This window comes from Rhinopithecus bieti, unplaced genomic scaffold, assembly GCF_001698545.2.
Source record: "Rhinopithecus bieti isolate Rb0 unplaced genomic scaffold, ASM169854v2 scaffold_15437, whole genome shotgun sequence".
Lineage (NCBI taxonomy): Eukaryota > Metazoa > Chordata > Mammalia > Primates > Cercopithecidae > Rhinopithecus > Rhinopithecus bieti.
The window spans coordinates 353,265-373,874 of NW_016808212.1; the positions used below are offsets into that span (position 1 = coordinate 353,265).

The 20,610-nt window shown below is 45.1% G+C and overlaps 3 protein-coding genes across 8 annotated transcripts in view; 1 reads left to right on the forward strand and 2 right to left on the reverse strand.

The window, feature by feature from the left end:
- IDI1 (isopentenyl-diphosphate delta isomerase 1) overlaps positions 1–6,669 on the reverse strand; it is a 21,675-nt gene extending 15,006 nt beyond the window's left edge. For 5 of the 6 annotated variants that reach the window (XR_001887979.1, XR_001887980.1, XR_001887978.1 and 2 more), the window contains exons 1-4: positions 6,026–6,669; positions 1,516–1,688; positions 816–908; positions 196–326 (exon numbers count right to left, since the gene is read on the reverse strand). Coding sequence is in view for 3 of the 6 variants with exons in the window: in XM_017885811.1 (XP_017741300.1) it covers positions 196–326; positions 816–908; positions 1,516–1,688; positions 6,026–6,561 (933 nt within the window). In the remaining 3 variants the exon portion in view is untranslated. Of the gene's footprint in view, positions 1–195; positions 327–815; positions 909–1,515; positions 1,689–5,477; positions 5,606–6,025 lie in introns of those variants that run through there. The other variant, XM_017885812.1, reaches the window with a different exon arrangement.
- Positions 6,670–14,342: 7,673 nt separating this feature from the next.
- Positions 14,343–20,610, forward strand: part of WDR37 (WD repeat domain 37) — a 76,719-nt gene continuing 70,451 nt past the window's right edge. The window contains exon 1 of the mRNA XM_017885804.1: positions 14,343–14,514. The gene's annotated coding sequence lies outside the window, so the exon portion shown is untranslated. The remainder of the gene's footprint in view (positions 14,515–20,610) is intronic.
- LOC108538002 (vegetative cell wall protein gp1-like) lies at positions 14,522–16,077 on the reverse strand. The gene is made up of 3 exons (XM_017885803.1): positions 16,071–16,077; positions 15,785–15,875; positions 14,522–15,160 (listed from the first exon to the last, which is right to left on the reverse strand). The coding sequence occupies exons 1-3, from the start codon at positions 16,075–16,077 to the stop codon at positions 14,596–14,598; spliced, it is 663 nt and encodes a 220-aa protein (XP_017741292.1). The 3' UTR covers positions 14,522–14,595.

A 20,610-nucleotide genomic window follows, 5' to 3' on the forward strand; every position in this document is an offset into this window, starting at 1 on the left:
AAAAAAAAAAAAAAAAAAAAAAAAAAAAGAAATTAAAATTTAAATAATCTTTATTCAGGATGGTTTGTCAGGCTAACTCATAACTCAGGAGGTTACCAAGCAGAGAACTATGTTTGAATTTAAAACTTTTATTAAAAACCTTTTTAAAGTATGTTTAGGTTTCAGCTTGTATGGTTGTGTAGTAGAGCCAGTTACCTCTTCCAAGGGAATTCCTAGCTCAGCTTTCAGCCGCCTCTGTGCTGCTCGCCTCACTCCAAGGGCCTCATTTTCCTCAAGCTCGCCTGGATTACTTAATGGATGACTACAACAAGTATTAGTAAAACAACCTGGAAAATGTTAATACAGAGACAGATCAACTTTTCTTCAAAGTAGGTCTGAAAGATCAAGAAAAGTTTTATAAGTAACTGAAAATGAAACATTTTTTAAGGATTTTAAAATGAGTTATAAAGGACTATCAGTAATTATTTTAAGGATTTTAAAATGAGATATAATGGGCTATCAGTAATTATGTTGTGAAACAGACTACATTTGTAGGTAAGTTCCTTATAATGCTTCTTCAACCAAAAAAGATCAAAGTGTAGATAATACAGATTAAAGATAAATATATAAATCATACATATTGCCCAATCACTTACTAGCTCTTATTTTTTCTTGCTGTTGTATTAGGTTGCACGCATTGTGTGAACTTAATTTATGTAGAATATAAAACTATGCCATTCACAGGATTTCCCTTTGTGACCGTGGCTCCAAGAATTCAGAATGATAAAAAGTCAAATTAATGTACAAATAAAATATTGTACATTAAGTGTACTAACCTGGAAAGGTAATCTTAGCATCTGATCTTTGCTGTAGCAGAAGCTTATTTTCAGTGTTGAATAAAAAGACACTAAAAGCTCGATGCAATAATCCTGAAAGCAAAAGCAAAAGAAATAACAATTACTTTAGCTTTAAGTACCAGTTATTTGCTGAATTCTCTCCTTGCAGTTCAGAATAACATTAGTAACTTCCTGCTGCTTTTGCTTTTTCCCATGTATCCACATGCATAGTCTCTGCATGGCTATGGTGAGAAAGAGCTCTGCACCGGGCAGGGAAGTTGACCGTCGAGTGAAGGAAATGGTGATGCTGGTGGCCCCTTTCCTGCAGTCAAGTTCCCTATCAAGGACATTCAGTTCTCGGAAAGTGGTGAAGGCACACGCTTCCCTGCACGATGCCCGCCTCTCTCCATTCTTTAGAAATATTAGAGGCTAGGCTGCTGCTGTATGTCAGGGTTAGTCCCTCTTTTATGAATCCAGAATAACTCTGAAGAAGCCGAGAAAAAGCGTGAAGTGAAGAGAAATCGCTGTAACAGGAAGACAGCAAAGCAGATGCTAATGACTACACTATTTAACGAACTGGAACCAAAGAGAAAATACGGCATTATTAAAGCCTGCACTTCCTTGAACAGAGTGCTCTTCTCAGCAAATGGGAAATGCCTACACAAACAGCGTTATAAGAAAGACTATTTCAAAGCAGCACCTTTCTCAATGTTCTCATTCAGGTGACAATTCTTCTTGGTCTCAGCCCCAATTTTATTGTCATTTTCGTCAATAAGGATACACATCTCTGCCAGGAGTTGAACCTGTTGCTTGTCGAGGTGGTCGGTGTTTATTTCAGGCATCATTACAAAATGTCTGATCTGTCCTAGAACACTAATATTAAAGGAAAAGAGAAAGAAAGGCCATCATAGATTTTTCTGAATGTCATATAAACACAGGTTAATAATGATGTTGCTTCCCCATCTGCAGTTGTACCACTCTGCATCCCCACAGGGACCCCAAGAACGCTGCCAGCTGGCTGCTCAGCGCTGTCTCGGTCATCATTTCTCCTGCAGGTTTCACAGCTGGCCTTTTACCACAGTCATGCTCCTAAAAACCAAGCTCAATGTTCCACTCTAAATTCTTGACCTCTGAGCTATTCCGCAGCAGTTGATACTCTATCCTTTTTCCAGTGTGCTTTCTTCCCTGGTTTTTGGCCCCAACCTAACTTTTCGTCCTGCTTTTCCACACGAGCTTCTGTAATCTCTAGAATGTGCTCCCATTGCCGTCCTGAACTGTTTTTCCCACTGCCTGTCTCTGCATAGTTGCTCAAGAATGCCACAGGCCAATCTTGGCTGAAAACCATTTTTTTCAAGGCACAATTTATGTGTCAGACATTCAATAACCTTTCTACCAATTTCACAGTAAGACTTAATCCAGTTTTTCTCAACCCAAGCTCCTGATCAGAAAAATGATTTGTATGAGTTTTGTCAATTTCCCCCAGGACAGTACTTAGCTGATACCATTCTAGATAAACAGGAGAAGACTTAATTCGTTATATTCAATAGATGCTTTAAGGCAGTGCTTGGCAAGTTTTTTTCTGTGAAGGGCCAGATAGTATGAACTCTGCCTCTGTAACACTAAAATAGTCACAGGTAACAGGTGACCTGGGCAATATGTGAACTGAGTATGGGTACAGGCCAATATTTATGGACACTGAATTACAACTTAATTTTCATGTGTCACAAAATACTGATTTTTCTCCATCCGTTTAAATACGAGAAAAACACTCAGCTCACAGGACGTAACAACAGGCAGCGGGTCAGATTTGGCCTGTAGGTCACAGTTGGCCCATCCCTACCTTAGTGAAACAAGCATTAATTTTCTGAACCCCCATTAATCCCTCCCATGTGATTAAAATGTAAAGCACTTACTAGGGCACTTTCAGTATTCTGACTCACACTTTTACATATCTATATCCAGCAGCATCTATGCTCTGTAACCTTTGTATCCTTCAGGGCACCTTTACATAGCCCGACCTTGAAGTTTTTTATTCCCTTTTTTCTTCTCTTTTATTTCCGAATGCATTATACACACACACACACACACACACACACACACACACACACACACATATATATTTTGAGACAAAATCTCACACTGTTGCCAGGGCTGGTGTGCAGTGGGGCGATCTCGGCTCACTACAGCTTCCACCTCTCCGGTTCAAGCGATTCTCCTGCCTCAGTCTCCTGAGTGACTGGGACTACAGGCATGCACCACCACACCCAGCTAATTTTTGTATTTTTAGTAGAGATGGGGTTTCACTATGTTGGCCAGGCTGGTCTCGAACTCCTGACCTTGTGATCTGCCCACCTCGACCTCCCAAAGCACTGGGATTACAGGCACGAGCCACCGTGCCCGGCCTCTACACAATATATTTTGAAGATCCCTTGTGCTCTACTAGATTTTACTGAAATACTTTGTCTTTTAGAGGGAGTCTCGTTTTGTTGCCCAGGCTGGAGTGCAATGGTGCAATCTCAGCTCACCACAATCCTCACCTCCTGGGTTCAAGTGATTCTCCTGCCTTGACCTCCCAAGTAGCTGGGACTACAGGCATGCACCACCATGCCAGGCTAATTTTTGTATTTTTAGTAGAGACGAGGTTTCGCCATGCTGGCCATGCTGATCTTGAACTCCTAACCTCAGGAGATCTGTCTGCTTTGGCCTCCCAAAGTGAGCCACCATGCCCGGCCTACTGAAATACTTTCAACAGAGTTCAAGCATACTGCAGAATGTACACAAAGTGTTTAAACAGCTACTTAATACAAAGTTCTAGACCCACATAGGGTCTGGGATGTGTGTGTGTGTGTGTATGTGTGTGTCAGGAGTCAGTGATGATGGAGATACTGATAGCTAATACAAAAAATCTGAAGTAAGGTTAATGATGGAAACAAATCAAGAGGGAAAATAATGTAAAAGGAAGTTGGACTTCAGAGCCGGCCTCAATTTCTCTTTTTTTTTTTTTTTTTGTTTTTTTTTGAGACGGTAGTCTCGCTCTGCGCGCCGGCTGGGAGTGCAGTGGCCGGATCTCCAGCGTCACTGCAGCTCCGCCTCGCGGTTTAGCGCCATTCTCCTGCTCGAGTCGGCCTCCGCGGGTAGCTGGACCCACAGGCGCCAGCACCGTCCGTTCCCGGCTAAGCTTTTTTTGTATTTTTGGTAGCGAGGAGGCGGGTGGTGCACCGCCGACCGGAGGGATGTCTCGACAAACTCGTGCGCCGTGCCGGGTTGGCCGCGCGCCCGCGCGTCCGGCTCCGCAGAAGGCTGCCGCTTACAGGCTTGAGCCACCGGCGGCGCCCCCGGCCAATTTCTCGAATTTTAGAAAGATTTCAACGTTTCGATGGCGCGTATTTGTATATAGCATCCATCCTTTGGTATATGTGGGGGTTGGTTCCAGGGGACCTCCCACAGCTTCCAAGAATTTAAGGCAGGGGGGGGGGGTATCTGAAGTTTCAGATATAAAATGGAGTAATATTTGCAGCATCACCTGTGGTATATCCTACCTGTTACGACACGTGTTCACATGATGGGTGTTCGGCGTCCATACTACAGACTGCATATGCTACAGTGGTTCCACAAAATTATAACAGAATTGACATATTCCTATTGTTAATGATACTGTAGCCATTGCAACATCAGAGCACAACACATCACCTTTTTTTTTTTTTTTTTTTTTTTGAGACGGAGTCTCGCTCTGTCGCCCGGGCTGGACTGCAGTGGCCAGATCTCAGCTCACTGCAAGCTCCGCCTCCCGGGTTTACGCCATTCTCCTGCCTCAGCCTCCGCAGTAGCTGGGACTACAGGCGCCCGCCACCTCGCCCGGCTAGATTTTCGTATTTTTTTAGTAGAGACGGGGTTTCACCGTGTTAGCCAGGATGGTCTCGATCTCCTGACCTCGTGACCCGCCCGTCTCGGCCTCCCAAAGTGCTGGGATTACAGGCTTGAGCCACCGCGCCCGGCTAACATCACCTTTTTTTAAATATTTAGATACACAAATACTTGCTACTGTGTTATGACTGCCCGCATTATACAGCACAGTAACACACAGTCCAGGTTTAGGCCTGAAGCGACAGGAAAAATAGCCTAGGAGCCACTGGCTACACCACACAGCCCAGCGGCTCCACTGTCTGTCTACACCACACAGCCCAGCTGCTCCACTGTCTAGGTCTGCGTCAGCACACTCTGCTTCCACAAAGATGAAACTACCTAACAATGAACTTCTCCAAAGTATCCCCGGTAAGTGATGCGGGCAGAACGTTAAATTATCATCTGTAGATGATCGCATAATATCTAAAACATGTAAATCCTACATAAATAGTTGCACTGTATTGTTTACAGAATGTCTGTATATGTTCAGTACAGATGAAAATTTCTTCCAAATATTTTATAATGTGCAGTTGGTTAAATCCATGGATATGAACCCCAAGGATACAGTAGGCCAACTGTATCTCGGCTCACTGCAGCCTTCCCCTCCGCCTCCCAGAGTGCTGGGATTAAAGGCGTGCACCACCGCCCAGCTGTAACGACAATTGCTCTTTCAGGATCTTCAGAATTCATATTTTAAAACTAAGCTTCATAATAACAAGATAAAATGAATACGTCTATTTATGCGTTTAAAGATAATACCACGTAGCAGACGCGGGAGCACATCACCCAACCCAAGAAAAAAGTCTAGTTTCATCTATGCGGTGCTCCCCATCTCTTCTGCTCCATTCTCAGGAGAAGCGCCTTGAATGTGTTGCTGTCACCCCCTTGCACGGACGCAGGTGTATGCACCCGCGTCACACGCGTAGACTCGGCACGGGGAGGCCGGTGTCGATACGCTCGTATTTCTGAATTCTCTAAGAGGAGACTCGGTTTCCAATTCCACCAGTTCCTAAACCTCAGGTGACTGTGCGCAGACGACGATCTTTTCCACTGACAAAGAATGGCAACGTCTTCTTCGCCCCAACCCACGCCTCAGCCTTCCACAGGGCGCGGGCGCCCACCACAGCCCGGGACAGCCCGGCCTCGCTCCAGTTCGGGAGACCAATGCCGCCGTCCCCAGATGTCCAGGCCCCCGCGCCAAGACCTCACGGGTGGCCCAGACCTCGGGCCTCCTCCCCGCCCCGTCCCGCAGCTCCCCGGTGCCACCCTGCCCCTGTCTCCCGAACTCCGCCGCCCGTCCACAGTACCTGATCGGCCTCCGGCCACAGACACCGGCCGGTCCCGGAGCGCGCCCACTTGGAGCGCTGTCCGCAGCGCGCACCGCCCACCGGGCCGCGCAGCCAATCGCCCGCGCCGGCGCCAGTCCGCACCACATTGCTCGGCCAATTGGCGCCCGTACACGCCTGACGTCACAATCTCGCCAAGCGTCGCGCGGTGGCGCCACCTCCGTGGCCTGTGGCGCCACCTCCCTGCCTGTGGCAATCGGAGACGGGCGAAGCACCGGGAACCTGAGTCGTGAGCTCGGGTTCCGGCCGCTCCCGAGGGGGTCAACACGCCTCACCCCCAGCTCCGGAAAGGCAGCGTCCCGCGACTGGGCGGTGGCCGAGACCACATCAGCCGCCAGCCAATCACGCTTTCGCTTCTGCCCTGCGAGCCCAAGGCGCTGCGAACGGTGCCAAACGTCAGACGCCTCGAGGCTCGCGTTCCGTGGAACTGAGCCCTCCCGGTCGGAAAGCGCCCGCGCGGCTGGGCCAATGGAAACGGAGGAAAGGCGGGACGTCATTGCTGACTGGCTGGTTGGGAATCCCCCCTCCCGAGATCCAACGCTGGGACTACAGCGTTTGGCTGCAGGGCGAGGTCTTGCCCATCTAGATCGACCGGGACGAAGGCGGAGCAGAGCGGAGAGGAGGGCGGGGCGTTCCACGCTCTGTTGGGAGTGTTCGCTTTCCGGGTACACAACAGGAAGTTCTAAATGTTTTCATTTTTTGAGACAGTTTCGCTTTTGTTGCCCAAGCTGGAGTGCAATGATGTAGTCTCCGCTCACAGCAACCTCCGCCGCCCAGGTTCAGGCGATTGTCCTGTCTGAGGCTCCCAAGTAGCTGGAACTACAGGCATGCGCCACCAAGCCCAACTAATTTTGTATTGTTGGAGACGGGTTTCCCCATGTTGGTCAGGCTGATCTGGAACTCCTGACCTCAAGAAGTGATCCACTCGGCTCAGCCTCCAAAGTGCTGGGATTACAGGTGTGAGCTACCGCGCCTAGCCCTCTAAACCTGTAAATAATCGTGAAATGTACGCACAGCTACAGCGAATTCAGCTGTTTCCTCTACCTTTTGTGTGGAATTTAAAATACTGAACTTGAGATGAACCTGGTGCGCACCAGTTCTCAAACTTCTTGGTCTCAGGACTCGTGCACACTCTTAAACTGAGGACCCCCAAAAGCTTTTGCTCACTGTTGTTTGCTACTGCTATTTACTAACGTAGAAATTAAATATATTAAAATATTCACTTAAAAAACACATGACACTAAGTTACATTTTTATTCAAAATCTTTTCCAGACAAAAAATAGACTGATTTTGTTTTACGTTTGCAGATCTCCTTCATGTCTGGCTTCACACAGATAAGAAAATCTGGCCTCCTGCATGCGCAGCAAGTCCTCACTGCTGTCAGTGCGTTCTTGGGAAATACTTTAAGTGAAACAACGTATAGCAAAACCAATTTTACCAGAGGCTAAAAAATAAGGATTAAGTTCCTAAAGCATACTTCTGGCCAAGGAAAAAAAAAATTACTAAACTTCTAAAGGCCATTCTAATATTAAACATTGAAATAAACGTGAGCTATACATACATTTAAGAAAGATTAATAAAAAACAAGATAATTACTACTTAATTATTCCAGTTCTGGGTCATGTGTAGCTGAAGCCTATTTCAGTAGGTCAGGACACAAAGAGGGAACCAGCCCTGGAGAGGACGCCATTCCATCACAGAGCCACTCACACACCCACACTCACACTGGGACAGTGAAGACACACACCAGTTCACCTCACGTGCACACCTCTGGCATGTGGAAAGAACTGCGGTACTCAGAGGAAACCTATGCAGGTGTGGAGAGAACATGTAAACACCACAAACACAGTGCCACTGGCCGGGAGCCTTTTTCTCATCCATGTTACAAAGAAATGAACGAGCACCTGCTGTATGCAGTTTGAAAATTGAGAAGTATTTTTTAATAGCCTTTTCAAATTATCTTGGTTATTCTTTTTCGATACTACTACACCAAAACACGAGTGGTGGATTTTCCAATTACTATTTGGAATGTGAAACCACTTCCACTGACATTTTATACTCTTGTTACATTAAAACTCATTATTTTTGACTGTACCTCCAATGTCTATTTTCCTATGCGTGAGGTGAAATGTCAGGCATTGGTCATTTGGAAAATATTGATTTACTGAATTAAACAAATCTTTGAAATGCTAAAACATTTCATTATTCAATATCAAACAATCACATTGTTACTATCACTAGTAATCTCATCAGAAAAGCTTTTAAGTATTGGGAAGCTGGCTTAAGTATTGTAGCACTGGCTTCAACATAAAGTCACCAAGTTCTTGATGGTTTTAAGGTTTTTTAATTTGAATTTTTGCATGAAAATTCAAACATTATTGGCAACAAGTACCGAGAATTATGTTCCTTGAAGTAGCACGAACATATTTATTTTCACGAAAATGTCTGCCAAATATCTAGGTTTGAGTACCTCACTTTATTTGTCAGTTCTTTCCAGTAAAAGTGGTATTTCATGAAAAAAGCAGCTAGTTAGTTCAACTTACAAAACAAACGTTCCCACAAGTTTTTTTTCCTGGAGACAACAGTCATAATTCAGTATGTAGCAGAAGTGCTTTATGTGTATTTTCCATTTTGTTATAGAGAATATTAGATGTGTACTGAATGGTCGAGATGATTAAAGTTAGTATTTTTTACTGCTAACCATCAGCTGAGCCTTCAGGGAGTCATAATCTTTTTGTTGGTGGAGGGTTTTGCCTCAATGTTGATGGCTGTTGATCAAGGTGGTGCTTGAAAGTTGGGGTGGCTGTCGCAGTTTCTTTTTTTTTTTTTGAGGCGGAGTCTCGCTCTGTCGCCCGGACTGGAGTGCAGTGGCCAGATCTCAGCTCACTGCAAGCTCCGCCTCCCGGGTTTACGCCATTCTCCTGCCTCAGCCTCCCGAGTAGCTGGGACTACAGGCGCCCGCCACCTCGCCCAGCTAGGGGTTTCATCGTGTTAGCCAGGATGGTCTCGATCTCCTGACCTCGTGATCCGCCCGTCTCGGCCTCCCAAAGTACTGGGATTACAGGCTTGAGCCACCGCGCCCAGCCGGCTGTCGCAGTTTCTTAAAATAATAATGAAATTTGTCACATTGACTGACTCTTCTTTTCATGGAAGGTTTTTTTTAACCCACAGGAAAACTTTTTTTTTTTTTTCGAGACAGAGTCTCGCTCTTTCTCCCAGGCTGGAGTGCAGTGGCGTGATCTTGGCTCACTGTAACCTCTGCCTTCCGGGTTCAAGCAATTCTCCTACCTCAGCCTCGTGAGTAGCTGGCACTATGGGCATGTGCCAGCATGCCTGGCTAATTTTTGCATTATTAGTAGAGCTGGGGTTTCACCATGTTGGCCAGGCTGGTCTCGAACTCCTGACCTTGTGATCCGCCCATCTTGACCTCTCAAAGTGCTAGGATTACAGGCGTGAGCCACTGCACCCAGCCAGGAAAACTTTGAAAATTGGAGTCAATCCTCTCAAACCCTGCTGCTACTTCATAAACTAAGTCTATGGAGTACTCTAAATCCTTTGTTGTCATTTCAACAGTGTTCACATCTTCACCAGGATTAGGTTCCATCTTAAGAGACCACTTTCTTTGTTCATCCACAAGAAGCAACTGCTTATCCATTCAAGTTTTATTATGCTATAGCAGTGATTCAGTTACATCTTCAGGCAGCCATAGCCTTACAAAATGTATTTCTTAAATAATGAGACTTGAAAGTCAAACTGACTCCTTGATCCACAGGCTGCAGAAGGGATGCTGTGTTAGCAGGCATGAAATCAACATTCATCTCCTTGTATATCTCCATCAGAGCTCTTGGGTGAACAGGAGCACTGTAAATCAGCAGTAGTATTTTGCAAGAAAATCTTTTTTTTCCTGAGCAGTAGGTCTCAACAGTGGGCTGAAAATATTTAATAAACCACACTGTAAGTAGATGTGCTGTCATCCAGGCTTTGCTATTCTATCTACACGGCAGAGGCAGAGTAGAATTAACATAATGCTTAAGGACCCTAGGATTTTCAGAATGATAGATGAGCACTGGCTTCAACATAAAGTCATCAGCTGCACTAGCCCCCTAGCAAGGGTCAGCCTGTCCTTTGGAGCTCTGAAGCCAGGCTTTGACTCCTCCTCTCTAGCTATGACAGTCCTAGGTGGCATCTTTTTCCAAAATAAGGTTGTTTCAAATCCAGTGAACACCTGTGGATTAGCAAAGCTGCCATCATCAGCGATCTTAGGCAGATCTCCTGGATGACTTGCTGCTTTATCTTGCACTTGCACTTTTTTTTTTTTTGAGATGGAGTCTCGCTCTGTTACCCAGGCTGGAGTGCAGTGGTGCGATCTTGGCTTACAGCAACCTCCACCTCCTAGGTTCAAGTGATTCTCTAGCTATTCAAGAGCCACTGTGCCTGGCCCACTCTTACATTTGTAGCTGGGACTACAGGCGTGTGCCACCACACCCAGCTAATTTTTGTATTTTTAGGGGAGGCAGGGTTTCACCATGTTGGCCAGGCTGGTCTCCACTGATCTACTTGCACTGGCCTCCCAAAGTGCTGGGATTACAGGCATGGTAATTACAGGCATGGTCGGCCCATCTTGCACTTTTGTATTATAGAGACATGGGATTACAGGCGTGGTAATTACAGGCGTGGTCGGCCCATCTTGCACTTTTGTACTATAGAGACAGCTTCTTTCCTTCAATCTCATGAACCAGCCTCTGATAGCTTCAGATTTTTCTTCTGTAGCTTCCTTACCTCTCTCAGCCTTCAGAGAACTGAAGAGTTAGGGCCTTACTCTGCATTAGCCTTTGTTTAACGGAATATTGTGGCTGGTTTAATCTATACAGACCACTCAAAGTTTCTCCACATCAGCAATAAAGCTGTTTTATTTTCTTATCATTTGTGTATTCACTGGAGGAGCACTTCAAATTTCCTTCAAGAACTTTTTCTTTGCATTCACAAGTTGGCTGTTTCAACATGCCTTCCTCAGTATGCTTAATCATTAATCGTTTCTAGCTTTTGATTTGAAGTAAGAGATGTGCAACTCATTCTTTTATGAAACACTTAGTAGCCATTTTAGGGCTATTAATTGCCAGATTTTTTTTTTTTTTGAGTCAGGGTCTTGCTTTGCTGCCCATGCTGAAGTGCAGTGGCGTGATCATGGCTCACTACAGCCTTGAACTCCTGGGCTCAAGCAATCCTCCTGCTTCAGTCTCCCAAGTAGCTGGGACTACAGGCATGAGCCACCACCATGCCTGGCCCCTAATTTCAGTATTGCCGTGTGTCAAGGATAGGGAGTTCTGAGCAGAAGGAGACAGATAGGGAGGCAGCTGGTCAGTGGAATGGTCACAACACATAAAACATTTATTGACTCAGTTTGCTGTCTTATATAGAGGTGGTTCATAGTGCCCCCCAAACAATTATGACAGTAATATCAAAGATCACTAATCACAGATCACCATAACTGATATAATAATGGAAACATTTGAAACATTCCAAGAATTACCAAAATGTGACACAGAGACACGAAGTGAGCACATACTGTTAGAAAAATGGTGCTGACAGACATGCTCCATGCAGGGCTGCCACAAATCTCAACTTTGTAAGAAACATGATACCTGTGAAGTGCAATAAAGTGATACACATGAAAACAGCTGTGCCTGTTATATGATGTATATATGTGTGTGTGTATATATATATACATAAAACTTGAGAATGATTATGAAGCAACATGTCAAACAGGTTATAACACTATAGTGAACTAACTATCCAAGTGTTTCAGCACAGTTAAAATAATCAGTAATGAGGACAATGACAGAATACCTAGTAAATCTTAATTCCCTATCAAACTATGCTCATAAATGAGTCTTAGTAAATTCAGCATTGTTGCCCTATGTCAGGGACAAATTACATGTATTTTGCATAGATGGACATGTGACAAGATAGAAATTGGTTTTCTGAGACAAGATTCCCTGCAGCTTCTGCAGGAGTATGTAATTGGATACCAGGATTGCAATCATAACCTTTTATAATTTTGGCTAGTTTTGTGTCTTTAAAAAAAATTACACTGGATAGTTGTTTCAGGATACAGGGTGTTATGGGTTAAACTGTGTCCCCCCTTCAAATTCATGTGTTAAAGACCTCATTTCCAGTATTATACAATGTGGAAAAATATACAATAGACAATATTTGGAAATAGGGTTGTTGTGGATATGATTGGTTAACATGAGGTCACATTGGAGATCTCACTTCCAGTATTATACAATGTGGAAAAATATACAATATACAATATTTGGAAACAGGGTTGTTGTGGATATGATTGGTTAACATGAGGTCATATTGGAGCAGGGCCTACCCTACTCCAATATGACTGATGTCCTCATAAAAAGAATGCTAAGTGTGCAGACAGACACGGACATGGAAAACGTCATGTGAAGATTGCCCAGACGCTGAGAGCATGAACAGGCTCCCACCACAGCTTTCAGAAGGAACCAACCCTGCCAATACCTTGATTTTGGACTTCGAGTCACACCTCTGACAATAAATTTGTTTACGCTGCCTAGTTTGCAGTATTTTGTTACTGCAGCCCTAGCACATTAACAGTGAAAAGAACATGGGCTCTGATGTCAGCCTTTAGTCTTTGCCCAGATGCACTATTATTTTTCACTTTTGACAAGTAATTTCAATATTCTCATGCTTAAAATTCAATTCAGAGTAACTTCTACTTTATTGGATTCTTTTGGGGATTAAATTAGTTACAAAAGATGTAAGGCGACTGACCCTCAAAAAATGATTTCTTTCCTTTGTTCTGTGACATGTCATGCACTCAGTTATTTTCAGTGACTTTTGTGGAATCCTAAATATATCAAATTAAAAAATTACATTAACGATATTCTTGGTGTTACCTGACTGTGGTGCAGTGCTGCAAAATAAAACCACCTATTAGAATGTGGGTTAGATGGGACACTGCGATTTATAAAGCTTTCTATTTGTTGCCCTGCCCAGCAGAATGTCTTTGCATACCAGGCACTAAATAAAATTATGTTACTTAAATGTCACAACCTCTAAAAGTTTAAAAAATGACTTCTCTAAAGTCAAATATTTTTTCCCTGGCGTTCCTCTTACAAAATTGTTTTTAGTGATAAAGTTTTATTAATATACTTAATGCAGAAATAACTTCACTTTTTTTTTTTTTTTGGTAATCTGGATCCCCTAAATAGAATGCTAAATTTGTTTCTCGTGCAACAAACAAGTTACCCCTTCTGACTCTTCTTCTTGAGCTTCATTTTTTTTTTTGAGACGGAGTCTCGCTCTATCGCAGGCTGGAGTGCAGAGGCGCGATCTCGGCTCACTGCAACCTCCGCCTCCCGGGTTCAAGTGATTCTCCTGCCTCAGCCTTCTGAGTAGCTGGGACAACAGGCGCGCACCACCATGCTTGTCTAATTTTTGTATTTTTACAGAGATGGTGTTTCACCACACTGGCCAGGCTGGTCTCGAACTCCTGATCTCGTGATACGCCCGCCTCGGCCTCCCAAAGTGTTGGGATTACAGGCGTGAGCCACCGCGCCCGGCCTTGAGCTTCATTATTAAAGGAAGGGGCAGGAATGTTAACCTCCACACACAAAAAAAATGCTTTCACGCTCTTGATTTACTCTAGGTGGGCTTCAAAGGCGCGGTTAGAGCTTTCTGCAGAGCGCTGAGACGGCTGTTTACGTAAAGATCATCATGCGGCGTTTCCAACCTAGATTCTAAGAAAAAAGCGGCCCAAGTCCCACCTTTCGCAGGGAACAGCTGATTCTGTTTTTCCTTCCCAGCCAATGGTGATCAAAAGCTTCAGGACGCGGGTGAGTCACTGCGGAGGAGCCGAACACTGACCGTGCCGTCCCCGCCAGGCTCCCGGACGGCCGGCAGCACAGCCCCGAGCGCAGACGGCCCCGGGTCTCAGGCCTCAGGCGGACCCCACCCCGGGCTGGCTGCCCTCCCGCCTCGGTTGCCAGGCTGCTGGGCAGATGGACTCGGAGCGCCCCGCCGGTGAGTAGCTACGACCTCCGAGGCCACCTCCCGAGACCCGCTCGGCAGCAGGATCAGGTGACCAGAGTAGGGGCGTTGGCCCAGCAGCCCAAAGGGGTCTCCAGCACGCCCGGACCCCTCGGGGCTGCGGGGCGGAAGCTGGGGCGTGACTTCCGGCGCCGCCGGTTGTGGGGCGGAGGTGCGGGGCGGCTTCCGGCGGCCCCAGAGGGGCGGGACTTCCGGCGCCGCCGGAAGTGCATTAGCGCTAGGTCGGGGTTGTGGGGTCGCGGCAGTGCGGGGACAGGCGGTGTCCTGCGCGTCTTCGGGTCAGTACTGGGGGCCGCGTCGTAGGACCTCATTGGCTGTGCGCGACCCGGGCTGGCTCCGGGGGTGGCGGGCGCGGCTGCTGTGACAGGTGAGTGCCGCCATCTTTCTACCTGTCGGGCGCCGAGTCCTTCCCCGGATGCCCCGAAGAGGAGTCGGGACACTGCAGGGCTCAAGGGGGTGCAGGGGCAGTCGGGGCATAGTGGGGGATGGGTGCAGGTGGGCTCGGAATGCAGAGGATCCATGGTGGTGCAGGAGGGGTCGGGTCCCAGGAGGGCCCGTGGCAGTGCAGGAAGGGCCGTGGTGCAGAAGGGTTAAGGGTGCAGGAGAAGTAGGGGCGCAGGAGAAGTCCGTGGCGGTGCCAGAGGGACCAGGGTGCGGGAGGGATCGGGGCCCGGGGCAGTGCAGAAGAGGTCGGAGTCCAGGAAGAGTCGGGGCGCTGGAGGGCCCGGGGCGGTGCTGGAGGGGTTGGGGGCAGAGGGGTTCGACCGGGGGTCTCTCCCCTCCCCTTTGCTTCGGCCTGGGCATCCCGGGGAAGTGCGTCTCCAGGGAAGCCCTTGGGAGGCCCTTCGGAGAGGAGAATGGCTTTCCTTCTATCCAAAGAGTGGGGATGGTCAGCTTCAAGAAGGGTGGTGAGTGCAGAGTGGCGGATGCTGAAGTGATTAACACAGCGCCATAATATTGTTCCTCTTTTGAAGACTTCCTTTTCCTTCCTTTCCCCCTGTAAGCAGCCACCGCTGGAGGGAAACATTATTTTAAGACAGCTGTTCACCGGAATAACACAAGAGCAACAATAATGTACTCATTTACTAAACAAAGTTGAATAAATTTTTCCAGGTTGTGAGCGAAAATATCTTAAGGTCTGCCAGGTTTTTAGAGATTTTGTCATTTATCTTAAACGGTAAAACATTCGTGCCTTGAAGCTGATACCATTATAGAAAAGTGTTAATTGCTTAGAAGTTTCATTTATTGGCCGGGCGCGGTGGCTCAAGCCTGTAATCCCAGCACTTTGGGAGGCCGAGACGGGCGGATCACAAGGTCAGGAGATCGAGACCATCCTGGCTAACCCGGTGAAACCCCGTCTCTACTAAAAAATACAAAAAACTAGCCGGGCGAGGTGGCGGGCGCCTATAGTCCCAGCTACTCGGGAGGCTGAGGCAGGAGAATGGCGTGAACCCGAAAGGCGGAGCTTGCAGTGAGCTGAGATCCGGCCACTGCACTCCAGCCTGGGCGACAGAGCGAGACAACGTCTCAAAAAAAAAAAAAGAAGTTTCATTTATTGAAGTTCACGTGTTTTTCTCTTAAATTCAGTATGTTGACCTGTGAGTTACGGTCATAAAAGTATTGCAGGAATTATTTACCTCTGAATGAGAAAGCTCAAGATAGTTATATCTCCAGCATCTTTCTTCCTCTTCTGAACTTCCCCCAACCCCAGCACACACACACATTGTTCTGGTTACTTTCCTGATCAAATTCAAGTCTTTCAAAATAGCTTTTGAAATGTCCCAGGAGTTGAACACGGTATCTAAATATGAACTGACCAATGTGGAACAAATGGAGTTATCTGTTATCCCCTGGATTTGGACGCTGCCTTTCTATTAATACAGCTCACAGGAGACAGAGTAGGGACTCGTGTACACTGGCTACGTCTCATAACAGCAGTGTGACCTTGGGGAGGCCTTCCTAAGTCCCCACTTCCTGTCCTCTAACATGGTGTTCATATCAGCCTTGTTGTGTTACTGGGAAGGTTATGTTATGTAATATATGCCAGCCATTCTTGCAAAGTGCTGTATACAGGAGATCTTGAGTGTGTTTCCCTTCTCTTCTTGGGTAGCTATGTTAGAGCGTTCACTTTGGGCATTTGCCCTGAACTAAAATCCCTAAGTCCCTTTCCCCGAGGTGAAACTAAGAGTTTTCTTATTTATCTTGTCTTATTTTTTCAGGGAAAAGATTTTACATCTGTTGAATTTCATCCTTGGTTTAACTACTTTTAAACCTGTTCTTTTAACTACTAAGATCTTTTGAAAATCTTGATGGCTATTTATCCGATTAATGATATTTCCTAATTCATTGTCATCCACAGAATTGATGACGTATGTATTCCGTGCCTTCATTTCGTCAATGACAAAACATTTTAAGCAGGTTAATTCTGATGACAGATTTCTGAGGTTGCCTGTAGAGACCATTCTCTTCCGCGATATTGCTCAGAAGTTGAATTTGGTGTCTCAGCCAACTAGGAATTCATTTAACAGTGTTATTATCATAAAATGTTACTACAAACTTGATTAAACTTCTGGTAGAAATTCCATCACATTTTATTCAATTTTCAATGTATTTCTCAATTTATTTTTAATGCCATGTGGAAATTATATTCCTTAACCATTCTTTTGCATTTGATTAACATTTATGAAATTAACCATTTAAGCAAGTGTTTTGCTTCGATGAAAGAAAATGTTTAAAATCCTACTGGATATGAAACTGAAAGTAATGTTTTGTGTTTTTTTGTTTCAAATGAAAGTGTAAATTAAGAATTTGTTGGCAGGGCGCGGTGGCTCACACCTGTAATCCCAGCTCTTTGGGAGGCTGAGGCAGGTGGATCTCTTGAGGTCAGCAGTTCAAGACCACCCTGGCCAACATGGTGAAGCCCCATCTCTACTAAAAATACAAAAATGAGCTGGGCATGGTGGTGGGCACTTGCAATCCCAGCTACTCGGGAGGCTGAGGCAGGAGAATCACTTGAACTTAGGAGGCAGAGGTTGCGACGAGCCGAGATAATGCCACTGCACTCCAGCCTGGGCGACAGAGTGAGACTCTGTGTCAAAAAAAAAAAAAAAAAGAAAAAATATGTATAGAAAAGAATCTTTTGAGAAAGAGCAGAAAGCTAAATGTGCATTGATGCTATTTAATATTACAGCATTTCTGTCGCCCAGGCTGGAGTGCAGTGGCATGATCTCAGCTCACTGCAGCCTCCACCTCCCAGGGTGGAACAATGCTTGTGCCTCAGCCTCACGGGTAGTTGGGAGGCATGTACCATCACGCCCAGCTGATTTTTGTGTTTTAGTAGAGAAGGGGTTTCACCATGTTGGCCAGGCTGGTCTTGAACTCCTGACGTCAGGTGATCCACTTGCCTCGGCCTCCCAAAGGGTTGGGATTACAGGCGTGAGCCACCATGCCTGGCCCAATATTACAGCATTTCTAAAGATGAGGAATTTAGCCTACTAACACAGAGTGTGTTTATGGGTTTCATTAATTTGTTGAATATTTGACCAGTGCCTGCTGTGTGGAGAGCACTGTGCTGCATCAAAGCTGTGTGTCTATTGTTGCTGACTGCTTACAAACAGTAGGGGTATATTACGTACATTGCATGGCAACATATACTAGGGGCAGATGAATTGGACAGACTGTAAATCAGTCAAGAGTTCAGAAGGAGAGTTTATTCTGTTAAATCCATGGTAGGATAAAGAGATTGAATTTTTAGAGGGGTCTATTTATAGTTTCTTGAAAATAATGTTTTATTAAAAACCAGAAGAACATTTAATCTGCATAAGCCTTTTTAAAAATATGGTAATCTACCCAATAATATTGGGTAAATGTGAATATTTTGAAGGAAAATAATTACGTTTTGGAATCTCAAGTTTCTGTTTATATTTAGGTAAAAGAGTGCATAGAGGTTAAAGAAGGTTATATTTGGAGTGAAGAAGTGTGTTTTTTCTCTTTACATTCTATAATCAGTTTATTAGTGTTTAGTCTGTTAAATACAATCGGATGCCACGTAACAAATGATGTTTTGGTCAACAGCAGACCTCATGTAAGATGGTGGTACCATAAGATTGTAATACTCTGTTTTTACTGCACCTTTTCTATGTGTAGTTATGTTTAGATACACAAATAGATACCACTGTGTTACAGTTGACTGCAGTATTCAATACAGTAACATGCTGTGCAGGGTTGTAGGCTAGGAGCAGCAGGCTCAGCCATCTAGCCTAGGTGTGGAGTAGTCTGTGCATCTAGCTTTGTGTAAGTGTACTCTGATGTTCCCACAGTGACGAAATGACCTAACGACTCATCTCTTAGAACCTGTCCCTATCCTTAAGCGATGTATGACTGTGTTGAAAGGCTCTTAATTGGATTTGGGAACTCTGTCTCATAGGGATGTTATGAGGATTAGTGACTCTTTGTATTTATTGATCCGTTTAAGCCTTACAGCAATTATTTGTAGTAGCTCTTCAGCTTCTGGTAGATCTGCCAGTCCACCAACTTTCTTCCAGTATCTCTCCATTAATTCTTTCTGTTTTCACTTCCCTTGTCTATTTTAGATCCATGGTATACCATTTAAGTAGTTGTTTTACAAACACCTGCCACTTCCTTGCCCCTCTTCCCATGATACCAACCTGAAAACCCCCTAAACTAGTTATTAAACATTTAAGTAAGATTTTTGCTACTACTGGTTGAGCATCCTAATCCAAAAATTCAAAATCCATAGTGCTCCAAAATCCAAACCTTTTTGAGTGCTAACACGACACAAGTGGAAATTTCCACACCTCACTTTGTGACAGACTGGCTGTAGTTAAAATGTGGGTGCGCAACATAGTTTATTCAGGATACCCTAGGGCAAAATAAAATTACCTTCAGGGGGCCTGGCATGGTGGCTCACGCATGTAATCCCAGCACTTTGGGAGGCCGAGCTGGGCAGACCACTTGAGGCAAGGAGTTCGAAACCAGCCTTGCCAACATGGGAAACCGCCTCTCTCCTAAAAATACAAAAATTAGCTGGGCATGGTCTTGGGTGCCTGTAATTCCAGCTACTTGGGAGGCTGAGGCAGGAGAATTGCTTGATCCCAGGAGACGGAGGTTGCAGTGAACCGAGATTGTGTCACTGTACTCCATCCTGGGCTATAGTGGAGACTCCATCTCAAAAAAAAAAAAAAAAAAAATTGCCTTCAGGCTATGTGCATGAGGTATATATGAAACATAAATGAACTTTGTGTTTAGCCTTGGGTCCCATCCCTAGGATATCTCATTATGTATATGTGGATATTCCAAAATCTGAAAGCGTCTGAATTCTGAAACACTTCTGGTCTTGAGCTTTTTTTTGGTGGGGGGCCAAGGACTGAGTTTCCATGGAGGATCTGGTGTGAAAGGAAAGAAGTGGTGATAGGACCAGTACAGACGCTGGGAAAAAATGTGGAGGGTGTGAATACAGAGACGATAAGATTACAGCAGTATGAAAAAGTCTGTATTTGGTGCCAAGTTCCATGGAGATGATTGTAGGAAATGCATACATTTGGTTGCAGTTGATCAGCAGAAGAAGATTGCCAGCGGTATTGACTATTTTGTGAAGTGGCGAAGAAAGCAAGCTAAACCAAAGAGAACACCATGTAACTTATGGAGAGGCTGGAAAACCCAGTGAGATAAAATAAGTGATCCAAAACTTACAATTTTGATGAGAAAGGAAAGTTGATATTGTAATCTCTGCATTTTTGGTAACCAACTTGTAGAATGTCTGGAATGCAGAAGAATGTTTCTACAGATGAAGTTCTTAAGAGAGGGAAGGGAAACCCTTTGCTGGTTTTACTTGCTTCATTTAACTGAAGACAAAGTCTCCCTTTTTCTCAGAGGCCATATCAGGACAGCTTTCACAGGCTTTTGATGTGGTTTCTTTTTTTCCTTTACAAAACATACTCTATAAACTACAAAGTAGCTGTGTTTTATGTTGTAAAGCAAGACTTGCTTTCTTCTCCTTTAAAAATAGGCCTACACATATGCAATTTCAGAATAAAAGATGATTCTTGACTTTGTGCTTGCAGAAAGATGGAGACTTATTTTTCCTTATTCCTTCCATTATGTACATCTAAAAACACTGGCCATATATAAAACAAATGTAAGAGTGGGCCGGGTGCAGTGGCTCATGCCTGTAATCCCAGCACTTTGGGAGGCTGAGGCAGGCGGATCACAAGGTCAGGAGTTCGGGACCAACCTGGCCAATATGGTGAAACCTTGTCTCCACTGAAAATACAGTAATTAACCAGGTGTGCTGGTGGGTGCCTGTAGTCCCAGCTACTCAGGAAGCTGAGGCAGGAGAATTGCTTGAACCTAGCAGACGGAGGTTGCAGTGAGCCAAGATTGTGCGCCACTGCACTCCAGCCTAGAGAATAGAGCAAGACTCTGTCCAAAAAAAAAAAAAAAA

Coding starts and splice junctions, on each gene's coding strand:
- LOC108538002 (XM_017885803.1), bottom strand. Junction 15,161..15,784: donor TTGAGCTTTCTCATTCAGAG/GTAAATAATTCC, acceptor GTTTCCCTCCAG/CGGTGGCTGCTTACAGGGGG.